The sequence below is a fragment of the Heterostelium album genome, assembly GCF_000004825.1.
Source record: "Heterostelium album PN500 unplaced genomic scaffold PPL_scaffold11, whole genome shotgun sequence".
Taxonomy (NCBI): Eukaryota; Evosea; class Eumycetozoa; order Acytosteliales; family Acytosteliaceae; genus Heterostelium; species Heterostelium album.
Genome location: NW_008805073.1, coordinates 280,347 through 302,127, shown reverse-complemented (window position 1 = coordinate 302,127; position 21,781 = coordinate 280,347). Strand labels below are relative to the sequence as shown.

The 21,781-nt window shown below is 33.5% G+C and overlaps 7 protein-coding genes across 7 annotated transcripts; 2 read left to right on the top strand and 5 right to left on the bottom strand.

Annotated features, from left to right (window-relative positions):
* Window positions 1-2,366: 2,366 nt before the first annotated feature.
* On the top strand, window positions 2,367-7,743 carry chcA (clathrin heavy chain; the record flags this gene model as incomplete). Its single annotated transcript, XM_020580316.1, has 3 exons — window positions 2,367-2,405; window positions 2,624-2,834; window positions 2,918-7,743. The coding sequence occupies 3 exons, from the start codon at window positions 2,367-2,369 to the stop codon at window positions 7,741-7,743; spliced, it is 5,076 nt and encodes a 1,691-aa protein (XP_020428903.1).
* Window positions 7,744-8,115: 372 nt separating this feature from the next.
* On the bottom strand, window positions 8,116-12,559 carry PPL_09521 (ABC transporter C family protein; the record flags this gene model as incomplete). The annotated part of the gene is made up of 4 exons (XM_020580315.1): window positions 8,116-11,157; window positions 11,225-11,677; window positions 11,778-12,180; window positions 12,399-12,559. 4 exons carry the CDS (start codon window positions 12,557-12,559, stop codon window positions 8,116-8,118), a joined length of 4,059 nt encoding a protein of 1,352 aa, XP_020428902.1.
* An 841-nt stretch (window positions 12,560-13,400) lies between these two features.
* Window positions 13,401-15,068, bottom strand: PPL_09520 (uncharacterized protein; the record flags this gene model as incomplete). Its single annotated transcript, XM_020580314.1, has 3 exons — window positions 13,401-13,423; window positions 13,815-14,457; window positions 14,580-15,068. 3 exons carry the CDS (start codon window positions 15,066-15,068, stop codon window positions 13,401-13,403), a joined length of 1,155 nt encoding a protein of 384 aa, XP_020428901.1.
* Window positions 15,069-16,518: 1,450 nt separating this feature from the next.
* PPL_09519 (uncharacterized protein) lies at window positions 16,519-17,695 on the bottom strand (the record flags this gene model as incomplete). Its single annotated transcript, XM_020580313.1, has 3 exons — window positions 16,519-16,525; window positions 17,123-17,279; window positions 17,689-17,695. The coding sequence occupies 3 exons, from the start codon at window positions 17,693-17,695 to the stop codon at window positions 16,519-16,521; spliced, it is 171 nt and encodes a 56-aa protein (XP_020428900.1).
* Window positions 17,696-18,244: 549 nt separating this feature from the next.
* On the top strand, window positions 18,245-18,518 carry PPL_09518 (uncharacterized protein; the record flags this gene model as incomplete). The annotated part of the gene is made up of 2 exons (XM_020580312.1): window positions 18,245-18,257; window positions 18,331-18,518. The coding sequence occupies 2 exons, from the start codon at window positions 18,245-18,247 to the stop codon at window positions 18,516-18,518; spliced, it is 201 nt and encodes a 66-aa protein (XP_020428899.1).
* Window positions 18,519-18,849: 331 nt separating this feature from the next.
* PPL_09517 (uncharacterized protein) lies at window positions 18,850-19,279 on the bottom strand (the record flags this gene model as incomplete). The annotated part of the gene is made up of 2 exons (XM_020580311.1): window positions 18,850-18,948; window positions 19,013-19,279. The coding sequence occupies 2 exons, from the start codon at window positions 19,277-19,279 to the stop codon at window positions 18,850-18,852; spliced, it is 366 nt and encodes a 121-aa protein (XP_020428898.1).
* A 2,113-nt stretch (window positions 19,280-21,392) lies between these two features.
* Window positions 21,393-21,580, bottom strand: PPL_09516 (uncharacterized protein; the record flags this gene model as incomplete). The annotated part of the gene is made up of 2 exons (XM_020580310.1): window positions 21,393-21,476; window positions 21,539-21,580. 2 exons carry the CDS (start codon window positions 21,578-21,580, stop codon window positions 21,393-21,395), a joined length of 126 nt encoding a protein of 41 aa, XP_020428897.1.
* Between the last annotated feature and the right edge of the window lie 201 nt (window positions 21,581-21,781).

Genomic DNA, 21,781 nt, shown 5'->3' with positions numbered 1-21,781 from the left:
AACACCAACGAACACACATCATCACTATTAAGAGAGTGTGTGTGTTGATTATAGTTGTGTAGTGATATCATACATTGCCAATGCTTATCAAAATAATAATTTTAAAACCGTATTATTTATTATCATGCAAAGATAATTTAAACATATATACATTATATGTTTCAACAACAAGAATATTTAGGACAGGAAATATAGAGGAGATGGATAAGCAAGCATGTGTGAGTTAATGACGTTTCGCAGCTCTATTCTCAATTCAACTCACCTGAATCAATCAAACAATCAATCAATCAATCAATCAACACCCACCACAAAACTGGTTATTATTATATTGAATGTAGATCTTTGAATTGAATGATCCGCCAGTGATGAGTGCATGAATCAAATATAAATGAATCCACTATAAAAAGAATTAAAAAAAAGTAAGAATAAATGATAAAGAGAATTAAAGTAGAGTTTAGCAATCATCTTTTACATTACTTTACTTTAATTTATATAAATATTTAAATCTTTCAACAATTTATGAAATATCCATTAAACAATTTAAATACAATTGTTTGTTTTTTACATAAATAAATACTTTACTTTATCTATCTGTCTGTCTCTGTCTTTCTGTTTTTGTTTTTTTTTGTCTTTTTGTTTTTCTAACTATCTATCTATTTATCTATCTATTTTACTTATTACAATATTTAAATTAATAATAATATAATAATAATAATATAATAATATAATAATAATAGTTAACATATAATTTATTTATTTATTAAATTGAAAATATCAAATAAAGAGAGCGAAAGTTAGAGATAAAGAGAGAAAAAAAGAGAGAGAATGAGAATTTCATTATTGGCAATGATGATGATAGTGATTACATTTGTTGTTGTTGTTGTTGATGTTGCACCAGTGATGGCCGAGTCACTGGAAGTGGTAGACGATAAATGTAAAACCTGTTTGAATGGCTTGATTTCCATATACCATTTCGCTCCACTAAGTAATCCTGTTCCATGGCTGGAAAGACAACTATCAACACTATGTGAAAAAGTGACTCAAATTCAATTGGTTAACCAGCTGACTCAATATTTTCCATTTGGTCCTGTAAGTATTAATTAAGTTTCTACATATTTTTAAACATTCTCTATGTCTGAAATAGCTATGATCAAAACAAATATTAACACTATTATTTAAAATCGATCTATTAGTGCGAAATATTCGAACCACATAAAATGGAATTTATTCAATCAATCTCAGAAAAGAAGCCAACGGTCGAACTATATACAGAGTTATGTAGAAAGATTGCAATGTGCTAATCATACAATTTATAATATTTTCACAAAAATAATATTCATATTTATTTATTATAATAATTATTATTACCATTATTGATTTATTAACTTTTAACAACAAAAAAAAACTCTATTTAGGGTGAGAACAATTAAATAAAATGACCAGCAAAGATAGTCAATGTAGTTATTACCTTCTTTGCTATCGAAAAAATTAATTAAAAAAAAAAAAAATCAAAAATAAAAAAATTTTAAAAAAAATGTTAAAAATTAAAAAAAAACATATTCTTGAACAACAAAAATTACCACCAAAGCTGACCTTTTTCAATCAAATAAAATAAAAAAGAAAAAAAACTTTTTTGTTGCTTGTTCATTCAAAAAAAAAAAATCATCATTTTTTTTTTGTTTTTACTTTATTTTGTTTTATATTTTCTTTCAAAGTTTTATTACTGCAACCCTAACTAACTAATTATCTATTATATAATTAATTAATTAAAGAAGAGTAATAGAAATCACAATCAACAATCACACTATTAAAATAAAATCTAATATCTTTTTTTTTTTCAAATCCTAAAAAAAGATATCTTGTTGTTGTAATTTTAAAAATATAAAACAAAACTAGTTTTTTTGTTGTCATATATTATATATACCCCTCAAAGTACGTATAATACTTCATCAATGAAAATAAACAAATAAATCAATAATAATAATAATAAGTAGAAGATGCCAATTACAAGATAGTTTAGATGAAAAAAAAAAAAAAAAAATAGTAATGAAAAGATTTGATAAGTTGTCAAATATGTCTAGTAATATATTATTTTCATTGGTGAAGTGAAGTGCTTGCTGGTTGATTTTTTTTTTTTTTTAAAATTTTTTTTATTTTTCACTTCAATTGTGAACTATAAGATAAACTAATTAATTTTTCTTTTGAACATTTCTTATACCCATATTTAATTATTTTAGTTTTTTCATTAATCATCCAATATAGCACAGTCAGTCACTGAAAACCAACCAACCAACATACATACAATATATTATCACCCGACTCTTTTTAAATAATAATTAATCATCATTATATAGAAGCGAAACAAAATGTCGAATCTTCCAATTGTTTTTAAAGAAGTCTTACAGGTACGTTCAATTCAACATTATATTATTAATAATCAATATAATCAATCAATCAATATAATCAATCAATCAATAATCAATCGAACTATATAGCAGATTCTAACAGTGATTAAGGAATTGATTAAAATTGATTTGGTTCGATCAGTTTGATTAGATTAGTTGGTTCACTTTAAAAAAGGATGATTACTAATAAACATTAAAATGTTATTATAAATATTCAGTTGACCAATCTTGGTATTGGACAACAATCAATTGGTTTTGCCACATTGACTATGGAGAGTGAAAAGTATATTTGTATTAGAGAAACTACACCAGACGAAAATAATAATGTAGTCATCATCGATACCGATAATCCTTCACAAATCCTCAGAAAACAAATTAAAGCAGATGCCGCCATCATGAATCCAAAAGAGCCAATTCTTGCTTTGAAAGGTAAATAGTCTAATCGTATAATGTTTATCGTCAAAAACAAACTTTTTTTTATTAACAAATCTAATATAATGATAACTATATAGTTGGATCATTAATTCAATTGATTAGTATTGAACAAAAGATGAAATTGAAATCATACCAAATGGCAGAGAATCTCGAGTTTTGGAAATGGATTTCACCAAATATTTTGGCGTTGGTCACACCGACTGCAGTCTATCACTGGGCAAAAGAGGGTACTAGCGAACCAGTAAAGATGTTCGATCGTCATCCACACCTCCAGAATACACAGATCATCAACTATCGTTCCGACTCTACCCAGCAATGGTTGGTGTTGGTTGCCATCCACCAGGTCGACGGTCACGTCGCCGGTCGTATCCAGTTGTACTCTGTCGAAAAGTCGATCTCACAATCGATCGAGGGTCACGCTGCATGCTTCGCCAACTACATGGCACCGGGTGCCACCCGTCCATCGATCCTCTTTGCCATTTCCTCGCGTACTCCAGCCGCCTCCAAGGTGTTGGTACTCGAAGTGAGCAAGGGCGACGGTCCCAACTTTGTAAAGAAATCGTCGGATGTCTTCTATCCACCCGATGTCGGAGCCAACGACTTCCCAGTGGCCATGCAAATCTCTGATAAATACGAAGTGATCTACATGATTACCAAGCTCGGATACATTCACTTGTTCGACCTCTCGACCGCTTCGCTCATCTACCGTAACCGTATCAGTTCGGAGAGCATCTTTGTCACCTCGTTCCAAGAGACCACCAACGGAATCGTCTGCGTCAATCGTAAGGGTCAAGTGTTGTCGGTGTCCATCGATGACAACAACATCATTCCATATATCTGCAACGTGCTCAACAACTATGATCTCGCCATCTCGATGGCCAGCAAGAACAACTTGCCAGGCGCAGAGGGACTACTCCAAGGTCAGTTCGAGCGTCTCTTTGCCCAAGGACAATACAAGGAGGCCGCCAAGGTCGCCGCCGACTCGCCAGGCACCATCTTGCGTAATCTCCAAACCATCCAACGTTTCCAAGCTGTACAGGCACCACCCAACGGCCAGCCATCGCCACTCTTACAATATTTCGGTATGCTCTTGGAGAAGGGTAAGCTCAACAAGGTTGAATCGCTCGAGTTGGTACGTCCAGTACTCCAACAGGGTAAGAAGCAATTCCTCGAGAAGTGGCTCACCGACGACAAGCTCGAGTGTTCCGAGCAACTCGGTGATGAAGTTCGTCAACACGACCGTAAGTTGGCACTCTCCATCTACTACCGTTCCGGTTCCTCCGACAAGGCCATCGCTTTGTACGCCGAGGCCGGTGAGTACGACAAGATCATCGCGTACTCCAAGAAGATCAACTACACTCCAGACTACATGTTCTTGTTGACCCGTTTGGCACCAATCAATCCAGCCGGTGCCACCGAGTTTGCCATCAAGTTGGTCAAGGATGAGAACGGTCCATTGGTCGATCCATTGCAAGTGGTCGAGTTGTTCAGCTCCAGAAATTTGATTGGTGAGACATCGAGTTTCCTCTTCTCCATTCTCACTGAGAATCGTCCACAAGACGCCAACCTCCAGACCAAGTTGCTCGAGTTGAACTTGATCCACGCACCACAAACCGCCGACCAAATCATGGGTAGCCAGAAATTCACTCACTACAACCGTGTCCGAATCGGTAATCTCTGTGAGAAGGCCGGTCTCTACCAGCGTGCTTTGGAGCACTACACCGACCTCACCGACATCAAGCGTGTCTTGACCGTCGCCGGTTCTATGGTCAACCAAGAGTTCTTGGTCAGCTACTTTGGAACCATCAACCCAGAGGATCGTATGGAGTGCATGCGTGACTTTTTGCGTACCAATCCAAGACAGTACTTGCAACTGGTCGTTGCCGTCGCCATCCGTTACACCGACGACTTCACACCGGAATCAATCATCCAGATGTTTGAGAACTTCCGTCTCTTTGAAGGACTCTATTTATATTTGACTCAGATCGTTGTCACCTCGCAATCACCGGAGGTCCACTTTAAGTACATCGAAGCAGCCGCCAAGTCTGGACAAATCAAGGAGGTCGAGCGTATGTGCCGTGACTCGAACTACTACGATCCAGAGAAGACACGTGATTTCCTCAAGGAAGCTAAGCTCTCTGACCAATTGCCATTGATTATCGTTTGTGACCGTTACCAATTCATCTCGGATCTCACCAGCTATTTGTACAAGAACAATTTGAACAAGTACATCGAAGTCTACGTCCAAAAGATCAACCCAGCCAACACACCAATGGTCGTTGGTGCATTGTTGGATCTCGATTGTCAAGAGGACTACTTGCGTAACTTGATTGCCAGTGTCAGAAACATGTGTCCAGCCGACACCCTCGTCGAGCAAGTCGAGAAGCGTAACCGTTTGAAGTTGTTGCTTCCATGGCTAGAGGCCAGAGTGAGCGAGAGCAACATTGAGCCAGCCGTACACAACGCCCTCGCCAAGGTATACATCGACAGCAACAAGAATCCAGAGGCATTCTTGATTCACGATCAATTCTATGACAGCAAGGTCGTCGGTAAATACTGCGAGAAGCGTGATCCATACTTGTCGTTTGTCGCCTACAAGCGTGGACTTTGCGACTACGAGTTGATCGAAGTCACCAACAAGAACGCTCTCTTTAAGAATCAAGCCAGATACTTGGTCGAAAGACAAGATCAAGACTTGTGGGCATACGTCCTCTCTGACCAAAACGAATACAAGAGATCGCTCATCGATCAAGTCGTCCAGACCGCCCTGCCAGAGACCACCAACGCTCAAGAGGTTGCCTCCACAGTGCAAGCTTTCATGGATGCCGATTTGCCAAACGAGTTGATTGAGTTGCTCGAAAAGATTGTCATCGAAGGAAAGGAATTCAGAACTGCCACTGAACTCCAGAATCTCTTGGTTCTCACAGCGATCCGTGCCGACAAATCACGTGTCATGGACTACATCAACAAACTCGAGAACTTTGACGGTAGCCGTATCGCAACCGTTGCCATCGAAGGTGGATTGTTTGAAGAGGCATTCTTTATCTACAAGAAGTTTGGATTCAATGTTGAAGCCATCGATGTCTTGCTCAACAACATAAACTCTATCGAGAGAGCCTACGACTTTGCCGATCGTGTCAACCAGATCGAAGTCTACTCCAAGCTCGGTTCCGCTCAACTCCGTGCCGACATGGTCAAAGAGTCGATCGAATCATTCATCAAAGCCAATGAAATCGACAAGTACCAAGAGGTTATCACTGCTGCCGAGCGTGCCAACTGCTACGAGGAGTTAGTCAAGTTCCTCCAGATGTGTCGTAAGAAGATCAAGGAGCCAGTCATTGAATCCGAGTTGATCTACTCGTACGCCAAGATTGACAAGCTCGCCGAAATGGAAGACTTTATCAACTCACCAAACTCTGCTCACATCCAAGTCGTTGGTGACCGTTGTTTCGATGCCGGTCTCTTTGAAGCCGCCAAGATCTTGTTTACCAATATCTCTAATTTCTCGAGACTCACATCCTGTCTCGTCAAGTTGGGTCAATTCCAACAAGCCGTTGACTCTGCCCGTAAAGCCAACAGCACCAAGACCTGGAAGGAAGTAAGTGCCGCCTGTATTGACGCCAAGGAGTTCCGTTTGGCTCAAGTCTGTGGTCTTTTCATTATTGTCCATGGTGACGAGTTGGAGGAGTTGATCAAGCAATATGAGGATCGTGGTTATTTCAACGAGTTGATCTCGTTGTTGGAATCTGGTTTGGCTAGTGAGCGTGCTCACGTCGGTATGTTCACCGAGTTGGCCACTTTGTACTCCAAGTACAAGGAAGAGAAGCTCATGGAACACTTGAAGCTTTACTACTCTCGTTTGAATGTTCCAAAGGTTATCAAGGCATGTCAAGCCAATCAACAATGGCCAGAGTTGACCTATCTCTACATTCACTACGACGAGCACGACAATGCCGTCAACACAATGATCAACCACTCTATCGAGGCATGGGATCACACTTTGTTCAAGGAAACCATTCCAAAGGTTGCCAAACTCGATCTCTACTACACTGCTATCCAATTCTACCTCGAAGAACAACCATTGTTGATCAATGACCTCCTCACTGTCATGTCACCAAGAATTGAACATGCCCGTGCCGTTAACTTGATCCGTTCATTGGGTCACCTCCCATTGGTCAAGCCATACTTGGTATCTGCTGCCGAGCAACACAACGTCGCTGCCATCAACGAAGCTCTCAATGAGCTCTACGTCGAAGAGGAGGACTATGAATCTCTCCGTGCCTCGATCGACGCCAATGCCAACTTTGGTACCATCGCTCTCGCCCAAAAGTTGGAGAAGCACGAACTCTTGGAGTTCCGTCGTATCGCCGCCTACCTCTACAAGAAGAACAACCGTTGGGCTCAATCCGTAGAGTTGTCCAAGAAGGATCGTTTATACAAGGACGCCATTCAATCGGCTGCCGACTCAAAGAATCCAGCTTTGACCGAGGAGTTGCTCAACTTCTTTGTCGAAGAGAGTAATCACGCTGCTTTTGCTGCCTGTTTGTACACATGTTACGATTTCGTCAAGCCAGACGTCGTTTTGGAGTTGGCTTGGAGAAACAATATTATCAACCACGCCTTCCCATATATCATTCAATATGTAAAGGAAATTAATACCAACGTAAGTACCCTCATGGACGATTTGAAGGCCCGTCAAAAGAAATCCGAAGAAGAAAAGGAACAACAACACATCGAAGCCACCACTTATCAACCAGATTTCAACAATCTTTCATACGGATATGCTGCCACTGGAGGTATGTTAGCATTGCCACCAGCAACAGGAATGTATAACCAACAGCAACAACAACAATTTAACACTCAATCTTACAACAACAATTATAACCAATATGGTGGTTTCTAAATTAAACAATAATATTAAAATTGACATAAATAAATTTATTAAAAAAAAAAACATTAATTTAAAAAAAAAAAAAAGAAGCAAATTAAATGTTGGAATTTGCGTCATGTGGGGTTTTCCTTAATAAAGAGTGCCAGAAAAAGTGGGGCAGTGATAGAATAGCCACTGCGAATTACGGAAGAAGTGCTTCAAACAATCGACAAACAAAAATGTTATAAATAGTAAAATACATCAAATAAAAATCACTTATAGTTTCAACCGCCCACTATCAAACATCAATTATTAACATAAACTAATGCTACTTAAATTGAGGATGGGCACATCAGTTGACTTTAATAAATAGTTTTTAATATATTTTATTTAAATATGATTCGATTATTCATTTTGATTATTATTTTCGTTGGATGATGAAGATGATGAACTACTTTCTTCATCTAAATCTTCAACTTTTATCGTTTCTTCTACGTTTTGGGTTGGTGGAGTTTCCACTTGTGGTGTTTCAATACTATTGGAATCAGTTTCCACTTCCTCATCCAAGGATGTAATGTATTTACCAGCCTTGGCGATCTTTCTTAGAAGCTTAGCATTTTGTGGACCAGTCTCCTCAACTAACCAAGTCAGTAAACCATTTGGATTTTGAAGAAGGTTGTGTGGTGAATCGAATTCTGAAACCTTTCCAGCGTCCAAAACAATAATACGATCACTGTCCATGATTGTATTGAGACGATGAGCAATTGTCAAAATTGTGCAGTCTGAGAATTTAGATCTGACGGTGAGCTGAATTAATTGATCAGTCTTGGAGTCAACACTGGCAGTGGCCTCATCCAATACGAGAACCTTTGGTTTACGCAACAAAGCTCTACCCAAACAAATAAGTTGTTTCTGTCCAACCGACCAATTGTCACCGTTATCTGTTACTTTACATAGCAGTCCTCCTTCATTACCACGAACCACTGCTGCCAACTGAATGTTTTCAAGAAGATCCCAGAGATCGGCATCTGATTTCTCGTTGAATGGATCCAAATTCTCTCTCAAAGTTCCAGAGAACAAAACTGGGTCCTGTGGGATAATCGAGAGGTTCTTACGCAAGTCTTTGAGACCGAATTTGGAGATATCTTCTCCGTCGATAAGGATACGACCTTCCGATGCCTCGACAAGACGGAACAATGCCAAAACAATCGATGATTTACCGGCACCTGTACGACCAACAATACCAACTTTCTCCTTTGGTTTGATTTCACAACTGATACCCTTCAAAACTGGGTCGAGTCCTTCACGATATCTCATGACGAGATTATCGAATACGATACCACCTTGTTGTGGCCATTGTGGATCTGGACGACACTCCTCAATGATTTGTTTGGCTTCAGTTGGACCATTGATATAATGAAGAATTCTCTCTACACTGTTCATCTTTGTTTCGGTATCTGCTGCCTGGAGGGTTGCACGATTTAGTGATTGTGTCAATGACAATGAGTAGGACAGTGCAAGACCGATGGAACCAAGCTCAATGCTGTCACGCGACAAATTGATAAAGATGAAAGTAAAGAAAATAACAATGTTACCAATGAGATCCAAACGAAGACCCAACCACTGCATACAAGCCTGTAGAGTAAGATAGGCAGAGTTGTTGTTATTCAGATATTTCATGTTGAGCTTAATGTTTGCATCGATGCTCTTGTAGGCACGAAGAGTTGCCACACCATTCAAAGTCTCTGTGAAATGAGCGAAAATAGGTGAACGACTGATAGCCTCCAGACGTTGAAGCTCTCTGGAGGTATGACGATAGAATGACTGTAGGATATAGAACAATATGACTAACGGTGCCAAAACAATGAGAAGCTTTGGAATGACGGTGGCCATGATAATAATGGTACCGATGACAGTCAAGAAGAAATTTATATATTGGGCGATCGAAGACGAAATCAAATTGTCAACACTATCCAAATCACGAGTGAAACGATTGATGATACGACCGAGTGGTGTGGTATCAAAGAACCACATTGGTGCACGCAAGATTGCGCTGAACAATTTGTTGTGAAGATAACGACCGACCTTGACACAATAGGAGAAGAATGTAATAGTTCTGAAACAGGTGATCAAGATCGATCCGAAACCGATACCGATGAAACAGAAGAGGAATTGTCTGTTGGTAAGACCATCGGCTGTTCCTTTAGCTGTGATCTCTGGCTGAGAATTCGACCAGTGAGACAACCACCAATTGGTGAAAATAGATGAACCTACATCGAGAAGGTACAAAATCATTGCCACTATGAAATGTAATGCTCCACCAGCTGTGAAATATTTGAGGTAGACACGGAGACTAACGGAACCTTCTTCACGCTCCTCCTGTTGGATGAGTTTACCATCCTTATTCTTCAATACTATCTTATCGGATTTTGTTTTCTCCTTGATTTCCACTTCCATCTCTGTGTCGACAGCTTCGTTGGTTTCCTCGATACCATACTCGATGATCTGCTTGGAGAACTCCTGTTTGGAATCGAGAATCTCTTGGTAGGTACCACGCTCTGAAATACCGTTGTGTGCCAACACAACGACATGACTGGCATACGGTAGATATTGCAATTGATTCGATGAGAGAATCACTGTTTTGTTCTTTAGAACACCGTTGATACATTTGTGGAAAAGATGTTTACCGACGTGTGCATCGACAGCCGAGAGTGGATCGTCAAAAATATAGATGTCGGCATCGCTGTAGACCGCTCTGGCAATGGAGACACGCTGTTTCTGACCACCGGAGAGATTGACTCCACGCTCACCAATCTCAACGAGATCGCCCTGTGGAAACATCTCCAAGTCACGCTCGAGTGCACAGCACTCGATCACCTCAAGATAACGCTCTTCGTTCATCTCCTTTCCAAAGAGAATATTATCTCGCAGACTAGCATTGGTAATGCAAGGCTGTTGAGCAGCGTAAGCAATCGAACCTCTTACACCGAGCGATCCCTTCTGTAAGCTTAGCTCACCCAACATCGATTGACACAATGTCGACTTTCCACTTCCGACAGATCCAACGATCATTGTCAACGAGGCACCGTCGCAACGCATCGAGATATCGTCCAAGTGGAAGGAATCCTCCTTCTCTGGATTCCAAACCAACTGAGCACCGTCCATATAGATACCGTTTGGCAGAGTTGGATCTTCTGGCTCCTTGACAGTCTCGCACTCATCAAGCAACAAAAAGTCAGTGACTCTCTTTGTGGCCACTTGAAGCTGTGCTACCAGAGCAATAATCAATGGCAAGAAAGTCAATGGTCCTCTCAGAATATTGAGATAAGCAACGGCTGCGAAAATATCACCTGCATCCATACGACCATTTACTTCATAATAAATACTGAATACCAACATTGATACCATTGTTGGTACTGATACAACAACAATTACCAAACCAGTTCTCTGTTTTGTTAAAAGTATGTTAATAATTAATTTGTTTGTTGTTGTTGTTGATAAATTTATAACTTACGATATAGGTAAATTTAAAGAGATGTTTAATTTCATTGGCACGCTTATCGAATACACGCTTGGCGAAAGAATCTTCCCAGGCGTAGAGTTTAATTACTTTGATCGATTGAAGTATCTCGTTGGTTGTTTTCACACGGATATCTGTGAATCTGACGAGAGAACGACGCACAGCCATCAAACTCTTGGCGGCAACACCATTGATTGGAACGATCAACAACATGAAACCGAGTGCAACGAATGTGATCCATTTGATCTTCAAGTAGAGCAACACAACACAAACGACAATCTGTACCGGTGCGAATATACCGTTGTTCACCATGATAAACACTTCAATCATTCTCTGAGCGTCATTACTCATCAGATTGACAATCTCACCAGTAGAAGTCTTTGCTCTTGCTGAATTACTTAATTTCAATGCTTTTCTATAGACATCACAAACAATCGCTGATCTCATCTGCAAAAAAATAAAAACAAAGCAAAAACAGAATTAGTATGACTTAAGAACAAGCAAACAAACAACAACAATATTAATATATATAGTTATAAATACTTACATAATCACCAACTCTTGCAGTCATCATATTCGATTGATATAGACAAACGGAACCGATCATCGCAGAGATAAAGATGATCAATGCATAGTAGTAACCCCAATTCAAATCTAGATTTAGATTGGGATCGTGCATCTTTGCTTTGGTGACGAAAATGACCATCTTTGAAAGCATCTCTGGTCCGACAAACTGTGATGCAATATAGATGAGATAGTAGATACTCGCTATACCATAGATAGGACCGAACGCTCTAATACCCGCTCTGGTATACGATGGTTTTTCCTTTTTGATTTCCAACTCCCATTGCTTTCTCATCTTCTCACTGATCATCTCTGCCCTATCGAAACTGGCAAGATTCCAAATATGTTTTTGTTCCAAAACATTTCTAAAACAAAACCAAACAAATCTAATAAATAGTAAATATATAAATAAAAAATTAATATATTTTAATTTTTCCTAAAAAAGTCATGAACTTTTTGATCTATAAAAAAAAAAAAAAAAAAAAAAGAAATCTGCAAACATTTTTCATTGTTGAAATTTCTTTTTCTTATCGGAATAATAGCTGATATTATTATTTAATGATGATTATTATTATTATATTATTTTAAAATAGTAATACATTACCTATTTGCCCAATCCCATGTTAATTTAAAGAGAAAGAATGAATTCTCCTCTGGACTTTCTTGACCTCCAAAGCCTTCTACATCTTTTCTCTCTGCTCTCTTTCGCTGAAACCGCTCGTCTCTAGTTTCTTTTCTTTTGGTAGTTTCCGATGAATCTACCATTTATATTTTAATATATATATATATTAACAAGAAATAAAATAATATAAACAAACTAATATAAAATACAACTATGATTATTATAGTAATTACTATAAATTATATGATATTTATATAAATAAAAACATAAAAAACAATGCTAAATTTGTAAAAATGTAATCAATTAAGAAAGAAAGTGTGGTGGTGATATTTAATTAATTAAAAGTGTTTTTGAAATATGACTTTTTAAAAGCACAATTGTGTAAAGTAGTAGTTTATAAATTAAAAACTAATAAATTACGTGTTAAGCTAATTAAAAATATATAAATATAAATATAAAATAAACATAAAGCAATACCAAAATGAAAAGTTGGTTTTTGTTTTAGGAATGAAATGAAAAGTAAAAGAAATGTATATGCTAAGGAGGAGAGATATAATTAAATTTAAATTTATTTTGTTTTTAATTCAGATTCTGCAGCAAGAGAGAGAATGGTCAACAAACACTCTTTAAATCATAAGTGTTAATAAATGTGTTGTTGTTGTTATTGTTGTTGTAATCACTGTCTTCACCATTTAAATTTACATGTGGTGTGGACAAATATTTGCTGTTTTTAAAACAATTATATTGAAAATCGGTACTGCATCATGAATGTTGCATACAACGATTACTCTTTTTTGTTTTTCGATGCAAAACATTTTTGAAAAATTCCATATTTTTTGCAAATTTTTGATATTTTTAAAAAACACACACACAACTAGACAAGACACCTGATCAGTGTCATCAGTAATGACATGTTTCGATTCCAATGATGATACTCAAAGAGACAAACACAAAACAATCAGTACAAAAATAAACATCAAATCTTTAAAATATAAAATCAGCTACTACTTATTTATAAATAAGTTAGTTTGATTTTAATACAAATATATATATATTTTTTTTTTTGGTGATGTGTGATCAATTGGTGATCGATACATCATTGATGGTGAAGTTATATTTAAAAGAGTGATTAACTTATGTTAAGAAGTTAAGTTAACTAACCTTATATCAAATTTAATTAATTATATTCTTATGAATCATAATGATGATGAAAATGATGATGATAATGATGATTCACCAATTTATTATTAGTAAATTATTTTTACAAACAACGTTTCTTGATTTACCTTTTTTTTTTTTTTTTTTCTTTTTCCGATTATTTTTCTAATTATTATTAGTTTGATAAATCTTGAATTATTAGATATTATTTTTATTATTATTATTATTATTACAAAAAACTTGAAAAATATTCTACTACTACATTGTCTAACCATGATTGATTGGATGTAAGATCGTAGAGGAATCCGAGATGACCACCATAGGAGGTGGTTGCTAAAATTGTGTTGGGGTTAGCTTTGAACTTATCGAAAGGAATTCCGCAGGTTGGAGCAATCGGATCGTCCGTCGATGTCAAAAAGAGAATCGGTTTCTCTATTTTCTCGAGATGATTGCACGCACTGCCATCCTTGTAGTAATCCTCGGCCGATGCGTAACCAAACACCTTGCTGGTGATCAACTCATCGATCTCCTTGATGGTCATTGCTTTCAATACGTCTTCGCGCTTTGCAAACTGCTCCAAACGGTCACCCCACTTGGTGAAGAGATTCTTTAGGTTGTTTGCCAACATCTCATTGTAGAACTTGTTGTTTATGTACGTCGATTTCAGATTGATCGACGACTTGTTCATATCCATCGGATTGGAAGCACTGCAATTCGCAATGAAAGGTGTGTCGGTTCCGACTTGACTGAGATACTTTGCGAGGATTGCCGATCCCAGAGAAAATCCGATAGCAAATAACTTTGCCTTTGGCAACGTCTTTACCAAGTGTTTTACAACCATTTTAAGATCACCTGTAAATGCTGCACTATATGTTTGATCCGCCTTATTATTATTATCATTATCATTATTATTTCAATGATTGAAAAAAAACATTAATATTAATTTTTTTCTATACACATTTCGAAAAGAAGAATATTCTTCCAAACTGGAAATTTATTACTTACGGTTACAATATTCTCTGCACAACCACGATAGTTAAATACAACGGTTCTGAATCCTTTCTTTGTGTATGCATCTTTTGCACAGTATTGTACGTATACTTCGTGTGATCCACCGGTGAGACCGTGAAGCATCAGAATGGTCGGTGTCTCCTCATTGAAATTCTTATCGTTGTCGAATGTGAACCAATCGAGTGAGACAGTTCCACCGTCCTCTGCTATCAGTACCTCTCTTCTCGTTGGTAGATTCAGAGGGTTTCTATGATAGGATGCGTAGTAAGAGTGAAAATGTGTGTTGGCCAACAGTAATGATGTTTCAAAGGTTGCATCATTCACAACCGATGGTTCATCACTGCTAGCTGTAGTGTTATTATCATTCGATTTACTGTTTATAGCATCTACCTTTGGTTTACGATAGAGAGTTGGACACTTTTCTAGTATTTTAAGATTTTCAGTATTTTCTTTATTAAAATATAAATTGATTGGTGATTTCATTACTATAACTAGCTAGTAATACTAATAACAAAAATAACAAACAAATAAGATTAAGATAGTTACTAAACTAAAGTTTATTTGCTATAGTTCAAACTATAAGCTAAGAGAGTCAGTCATCTAATTCTGTCAGTTAATTTAAAAATTAATTAAAATTTTGTCGAAGCTGTGATGCCATTAAAACAAAATTAGCAAAAAATAGCATCACCAATTTTTTTTTTTTGTTTTTTCCCAAAAGATGTAATGTAGGAAAAGAAAGTTATAAATCCACCTTAACTTTAAATAAATTCAAAAACATTAATATTTGTTTAAAGTTGTAATTTAAATTGTAAACCCAACTAAATACTAAAGTTTGCAATTGGATTTCTATCTGATAAATTTTGTAAACAATATTATAATACAATGATTTATTTTATTTTTTTTAATATTTACAAAAAATTAGTTTATTTATAAATAGAATAAATCAAAACCTTGAATAAATTTAGTTAACATCAAAAGATATAACCCTAATAAAAATTATATTACCTCGTACCAAACGATGGATCTGAGCTTCAACTGTTATTAGATAGATTTCAGAATATAGATAGGAATAAATAACAATTTCTTCTGACAGAATTAGCAAACTTATGTAAAACAACGATAACCTATCAAACTAATCAGAAAAAAAAAACAAACTTTTTCAAATGATCAACAACACAATTGTTGTCACTAACACCCACTTGACATTCAGCAAGCACACCAACCCACAGGAAAAGTAAAACAACTGTTATTGACAACAATTGTATCAAAAATTGGTTCAAATAATAACTGAGAAATGAAAAGATTCAATTTTATATATATTTTGTTTTAATAAAATTCATCATCTGAATACTATTGTGTTTGTTTTTATAAACCTGTTAAATTGATTGTTGTATCAATGTTATTTCGTTTTAGTAAAAATAAAAAATATTTTAATTTAAAATTAAAATCAATCAATAATATATAATTATATTAAATTTAACTATAATATTACAATAATCTACAAAATAGATTGATAAAAAGAAATGAATATTTATTTAGTATTAGTACAACTATTTCTTTTTTCAAGTATAATAAAATTTGGAATTACAACAAGTGAAAATAATATTTATAATATTACATTGAAACCACTGAAATCAGATACCATTCACTCTATAGGCTCAATAAAAGGAAATGCCACTCATTATACTCTAGATATATTTCCAGCGGTACAGGTTTATGAATTTAATAGAAATTCTGTAACTACTTTCGAAGACAATTGGATGAACGAAAAAATACCTTTGGATAAAGCCATTGTTGTGTACAATGGAAACACCAAAGTTTTCATACGCACAGAATCATTTTTAATTTATGATTCAGATAAACAATGTTTTACACTCAATATATATAACAGGTCATATTTAATTAATTACCATTAAATAAAACTATTGTATTTTTAATTTCTAAAATAAAAATAAAAAAATCTATTAAGAAAAAAACCATTATTTTATTATAAAATAAACATTGTTCAAATTCATGCTATATATTGATTTATCACTTGATCAATCATTGATTTAATTGTGATAATCGGTTCAGAAAAAAGTTAGTCCAAAAGAATTTGTGTATTCCCTAAATTTGGTGTGTACAATGAAATGGTCAATCAAATCCTTTGGAATAGACAGACAAAAAAAAACAATAAAAAAGAAAAAAATTACATTATGAAATACTATATATTCATTTGTGAATATGCAATTGGTCAACCTAGATGGTTTTAATAATAGTGGATATGAGTATGTTCCAGTTTGGATTAAAATAGAAATATGCCCTCCTTTAAAAAATAGGTCACCAGCTGTACACATTCTCTATCTGAATCATCTAGTTGTTAAAAAAGGTTATTGATATAATGATATCAAAACTTTTTTAGTGTTTCTTTTGATTAAACTCAGTACCTACTAGTGATATCATTTTTAAAGTCTACAACTAACGATCATGATCATTAAAAAATATATATGTTTTCACTATCACAATATGGTTACAATTTTTTCAAAAAATGAAAATACATACGACATATGCTAATATAGTAAGTTTTATGATTGAATCCAATATTATTTGATTTTTCGAGGGGTGTGGGTTGTGATGTAATACTTGACCAACATAAAATACTCACAAAATCACCAACACTTTTACACACACCTAACCAAATTTGATTATAAACCGCTCAATTCATTAAAGAAACAGACATAAAAGTACTCTCATACTAATGAACAAGTTTCTAATCAATTAATCTGGTGTTGTTGGTTTCCAATTAATTTACCCGATTTTTGTACAACCGAAGATAAGGATCATATTTAAATCAAACCATATGTATTGTTCTAGTTGAATAAAATAAATCAAAACTATAAATTCATCAGCCAATATTGTATTAAAAAAATATAAAATTTTAAACGAAATACCTATAGACAAGATTATCCTATAAATCAAAAATGTACAAAATGTTAGATATATTATTATTTATTAGTTTTATTATTCTTTTAATTTGTCAGAGTAATAACTATTATATAGTATACAATATTCCAGTAGTGCCCGACACTGAATTTATAAACTATAATAATCATTGTACAATTACCTCTCATTATATATATTCAAATATTCCATATTTGTTATAATACCAAATACCAATGCCTTTAAATACTTTACCCTACAAACCAGAGAAAGAGAAAGAGTGTATCTTTTATCTTCCAAGCCATGTATAAAAACTCCAATTAAATTCTTCAAAAAAACAAGTTTACCGATTAAAAAACTATTATATAATTAAGAAATTATAATTAAATAAAACTCTCAAATTTAAATTTATTTATTAAACAACTTTATTTTATTTTAATTCCTTTTATTTATTTGATTTTGATTAATTTTTAAACTATTGTGGTTATTGATAAAATTATCCTTTTTAGAATGATCTAACCACTTTTTTTCATTTTATATCTTAATTATTTTGGATCATCAGATATTAGATTAAAAATGATTAAACCATATCTTTCTCAAATGTTCACCATATTGTGTAACAAAGATTCAATCTAGATCTTTGATAATCAAATAATATACCAAAGTCAAACCTATATAAAGGACCAATTTCATGAATTTAGTATCATTCCTACAAAATCAAAATCAAAACTACAAACAAAATGACTTTAATAAGTATGATAATCAATACTTTCTAATTAAAACAAAATCAAATTCCTATTTATTTATTATTATTTTTTTTCTATAGATTCCTTAAGTAAACTAGGTCAATTTAACCATTCAAAATCTAAATCTATTCAAAATGCTATTGTTGCTTCTCAAAACTCGATGGTATCATACGGACAAGGTCAAATAAGTTTAGAACACCTCATTGAAATCAAACTTCATTTAAATTTATTTGGATTATCATTAGATATTTGTATTTCATTATTCTAAAACCAATTGTCTAAACCTATTTGTATTATTAATACTAAATAACAATAAATAAAAGTATATTTGCTATTTCATTTTTAAAATATATATCGTATTTAAAACTTTATTTTAAATTAAATTTGATAAAAATAATGGAAACTATACAACTTTTATCAATTGAGAGTCTGGGTACGTAAATCCAGACTCTTTCAAAATTCGTAGTCTTGTTATTTTCCATTTTCAGAAAAAAAAATGGGTCTCTGGAGTGTTGGTCCCTCGAACCAATAATGCAGCACCAACAAGCGAGACTTAATCCATCTAATGTTACAACTAATTAAAATAGTAAAGTAATAATCTATACCACTGTTCTCTGCGTAATTTTAATTTTAGTTGCCTCGTTTGGTTGATCGAGATATTGAAAAGCCTCTTCATCACATCCTAACAAACTCATTAACTGTATTAAAAATTAATAATTAGATTATAAATAAAAATTGAATTGGATAAGTTATATTATTTACCTTTTGTTTGGAGTAATCGATACCTAGGATATCTAAAGCCTTTTGTGTGTCTCTTTTATTGATGGAGATTCTCTCTCGGCAGGATTTGAATGAATTCTCCAATAGCTGTTGTTGGAAAGCCTTAAGCTCTTCTTCATTCATTCCAAGAGTTCTTTTTACTTTGGACTCTGAGGGATTATAGTCACCGAGAATATCTATCACTTTTTTCATACTCTCGGGTCTGGAGTATTTCTTATTGAAATAAATATCACTCTTTGAGTCTGTCATTTTAATATTCTATTTGATAGGACAATTATATGAAAAAAAAAAAAGGAAAATTTTGGTAAAATTAGAATATAATAATTAATATTTTTGGTAAAAAATGGAAAAACAAATAATGTTTATAAATAAAAATAGAAATTGACTATAATAGTATTATTTATTATTTAGTATTATTTGTTTGTTATAAATATATATATTTGAGAAAACAGTAATAATGATTTATTATTTTTGTTTTTGGAACAATGTAAATAAATAAATAAGATCGATAATATTTTGATAATTAATAATATTGGAATTACATAAAAATAAATGTAAAATTTACTTTTGTGTGTGTTTTGAAAGACTACTACTATTGCGAAAAAACAATAATTTAAAAAAATGGTAGTATGCAGTTGGTTGGGTTGAAAACAATATTATTATTATTAAGATTGTGTGTGTTGTTTTGGAAAAATAGTATTGTTCATTTTCTGTTTGGTTGGTGTAACAATCTATCTTTTCGATTGATTGTTATAACCAAAACACAACACTATCACCCTTACACTTATACCTAGCACACACATACCTCGCAAAAAAAAAAAAAAAAAAGAAAAACACATCAAAACACAAGACAGAGTGAGTGTGAGTAATAGGAAAGAAAAAACAGTATAAAAAAAAGTGAGAGTGAAAGGGTGGATGGATAGAATTATTAATTTTTAACAACAAAAAACGACCATCGTCACCAATAACAGCACCATTTCTACAACTACTTGTCACTGTTCATCAAACAATAGCTTGAATAAGTACAAACATGTAAGTATGATGCTTCAACTAAACATCATCATCATCTGTGTTATCATGATCAAATTCATTAACTTTTTATACCAAGTGATTATGATTTAGAATTAAGTTGACGGATTTGATGTGTGTTTTTTTTTTTTTTTGATTAAAAAGTCAAACAACAAACTAACAATCAATCCACTCATTTCTTATCATCTAAAGATTAATGTTTTGTTCTGGTGTGTGGTGTGTGTGGTATTAGGAGGTAAGTGAGGTACGTGTGTTTCGACAACTGTTATTTTTCATGTTTAGACGATGACTGATTTGGAGTTGGGTGTAATTACTTGGTAGAATTGTGATATATATTTGATTGGTAAAATGAAATTTGACATATACTTACTGATGTTGTTTAATTGGTATCTGGATGTCAACTTTTCTGTTTGTTTCAACAAAGCCAAACAAAACCGACAATAATATTTATTGCAAGCAAAGGATTGTTTAAAATCTTGGAGATTTCAAATAATTAAGTAGTAACTGACGCTTTAGCTCAATTGATTTCCTTCTTTGATAACTGTCTTAAACAACCAACTTATAATTCAAACTTTTACAATTATTATAATTACAATACTGAAAGTTCTTAAAAATGGATTGGTTGGATTTATGATATTTATATATAAATATATAATTATATTTTATTTGTTTGTTTGTTTGTTTTTATTTTGTTTTTTAAATGATCTTCTACTTGAATGTTTTACTTCTATGTAAAATGATAATAAATATATAATAATTCTATTCTCTATTACTATTTATTTCTTCTTTTTTAATTTAATAAATTTAAATGTGTGTTTGATTTTAAAAATACCTCCCTTTTTTTAAATATTTAAACCCATTTATAAAATTTGCACATACCCAATATATAACCCACATAATTCCAAGATCAGGTTTTTTTTTTTTTCTGATTTTTTTAAAAAAATCTTTGAAGTCTGGTGAAATTTTTTTTAAATTTTAAATATTTTTTACTTTTTCAAAAGAGAATTCCATGTTTCTTCAAGGTTTATAACCCCATTTGATTTAAAAAGGTAATTTGTGTTCTGTTTTAGCCGAGAAATAAAATTAAACAAAATATAAAGATTAAATTTAGAAAAAGAAGTTTTTTAAAAAATTTGGGCATTTGTGAACATTGATGGTTCATGGGAATTTGAAAGAGCTCTGCGTACAATAAGATGTGTGTTCCTAAATAAAGGAGATTTTGTAACCATATATATTTTTTAAATATAACTATATTTATTTATGAAATAGGATCATCTTTATATGTTTATGTGAAGATGATAGTTTTGAAATAATATAAATCTATCTTTGAGTCTCAAGGTCTGAACGCATAGTTTGCAAAATTAAATGCTGTCTTTGGCTCTGGGTTTGGAGGAACATATGATCTTCCAGTTCCTGGCTATAAAAGAGTTAATGTTAGATATAACAATCATAAAGTATGAAGATGATTATCGATCTTACTTTTTGGTGGAATCTTTTTGGTTCAGGTACACTTTCACCCATTTCTTTTATTTCGTTACTGATATCTATTTAACTTATTTATTAATAATTTATTTGTATCATTTTTAAGAAATAAATATTTCAATCTTTAAATATGACACGGTACACTGATCATTAATTTACAATCAAACAAAATGACGACCTTTGTTACAGATTTTTTCCAATTTAAATCACATTCAAGACCAAGTTTTAAAAAAAATTCAA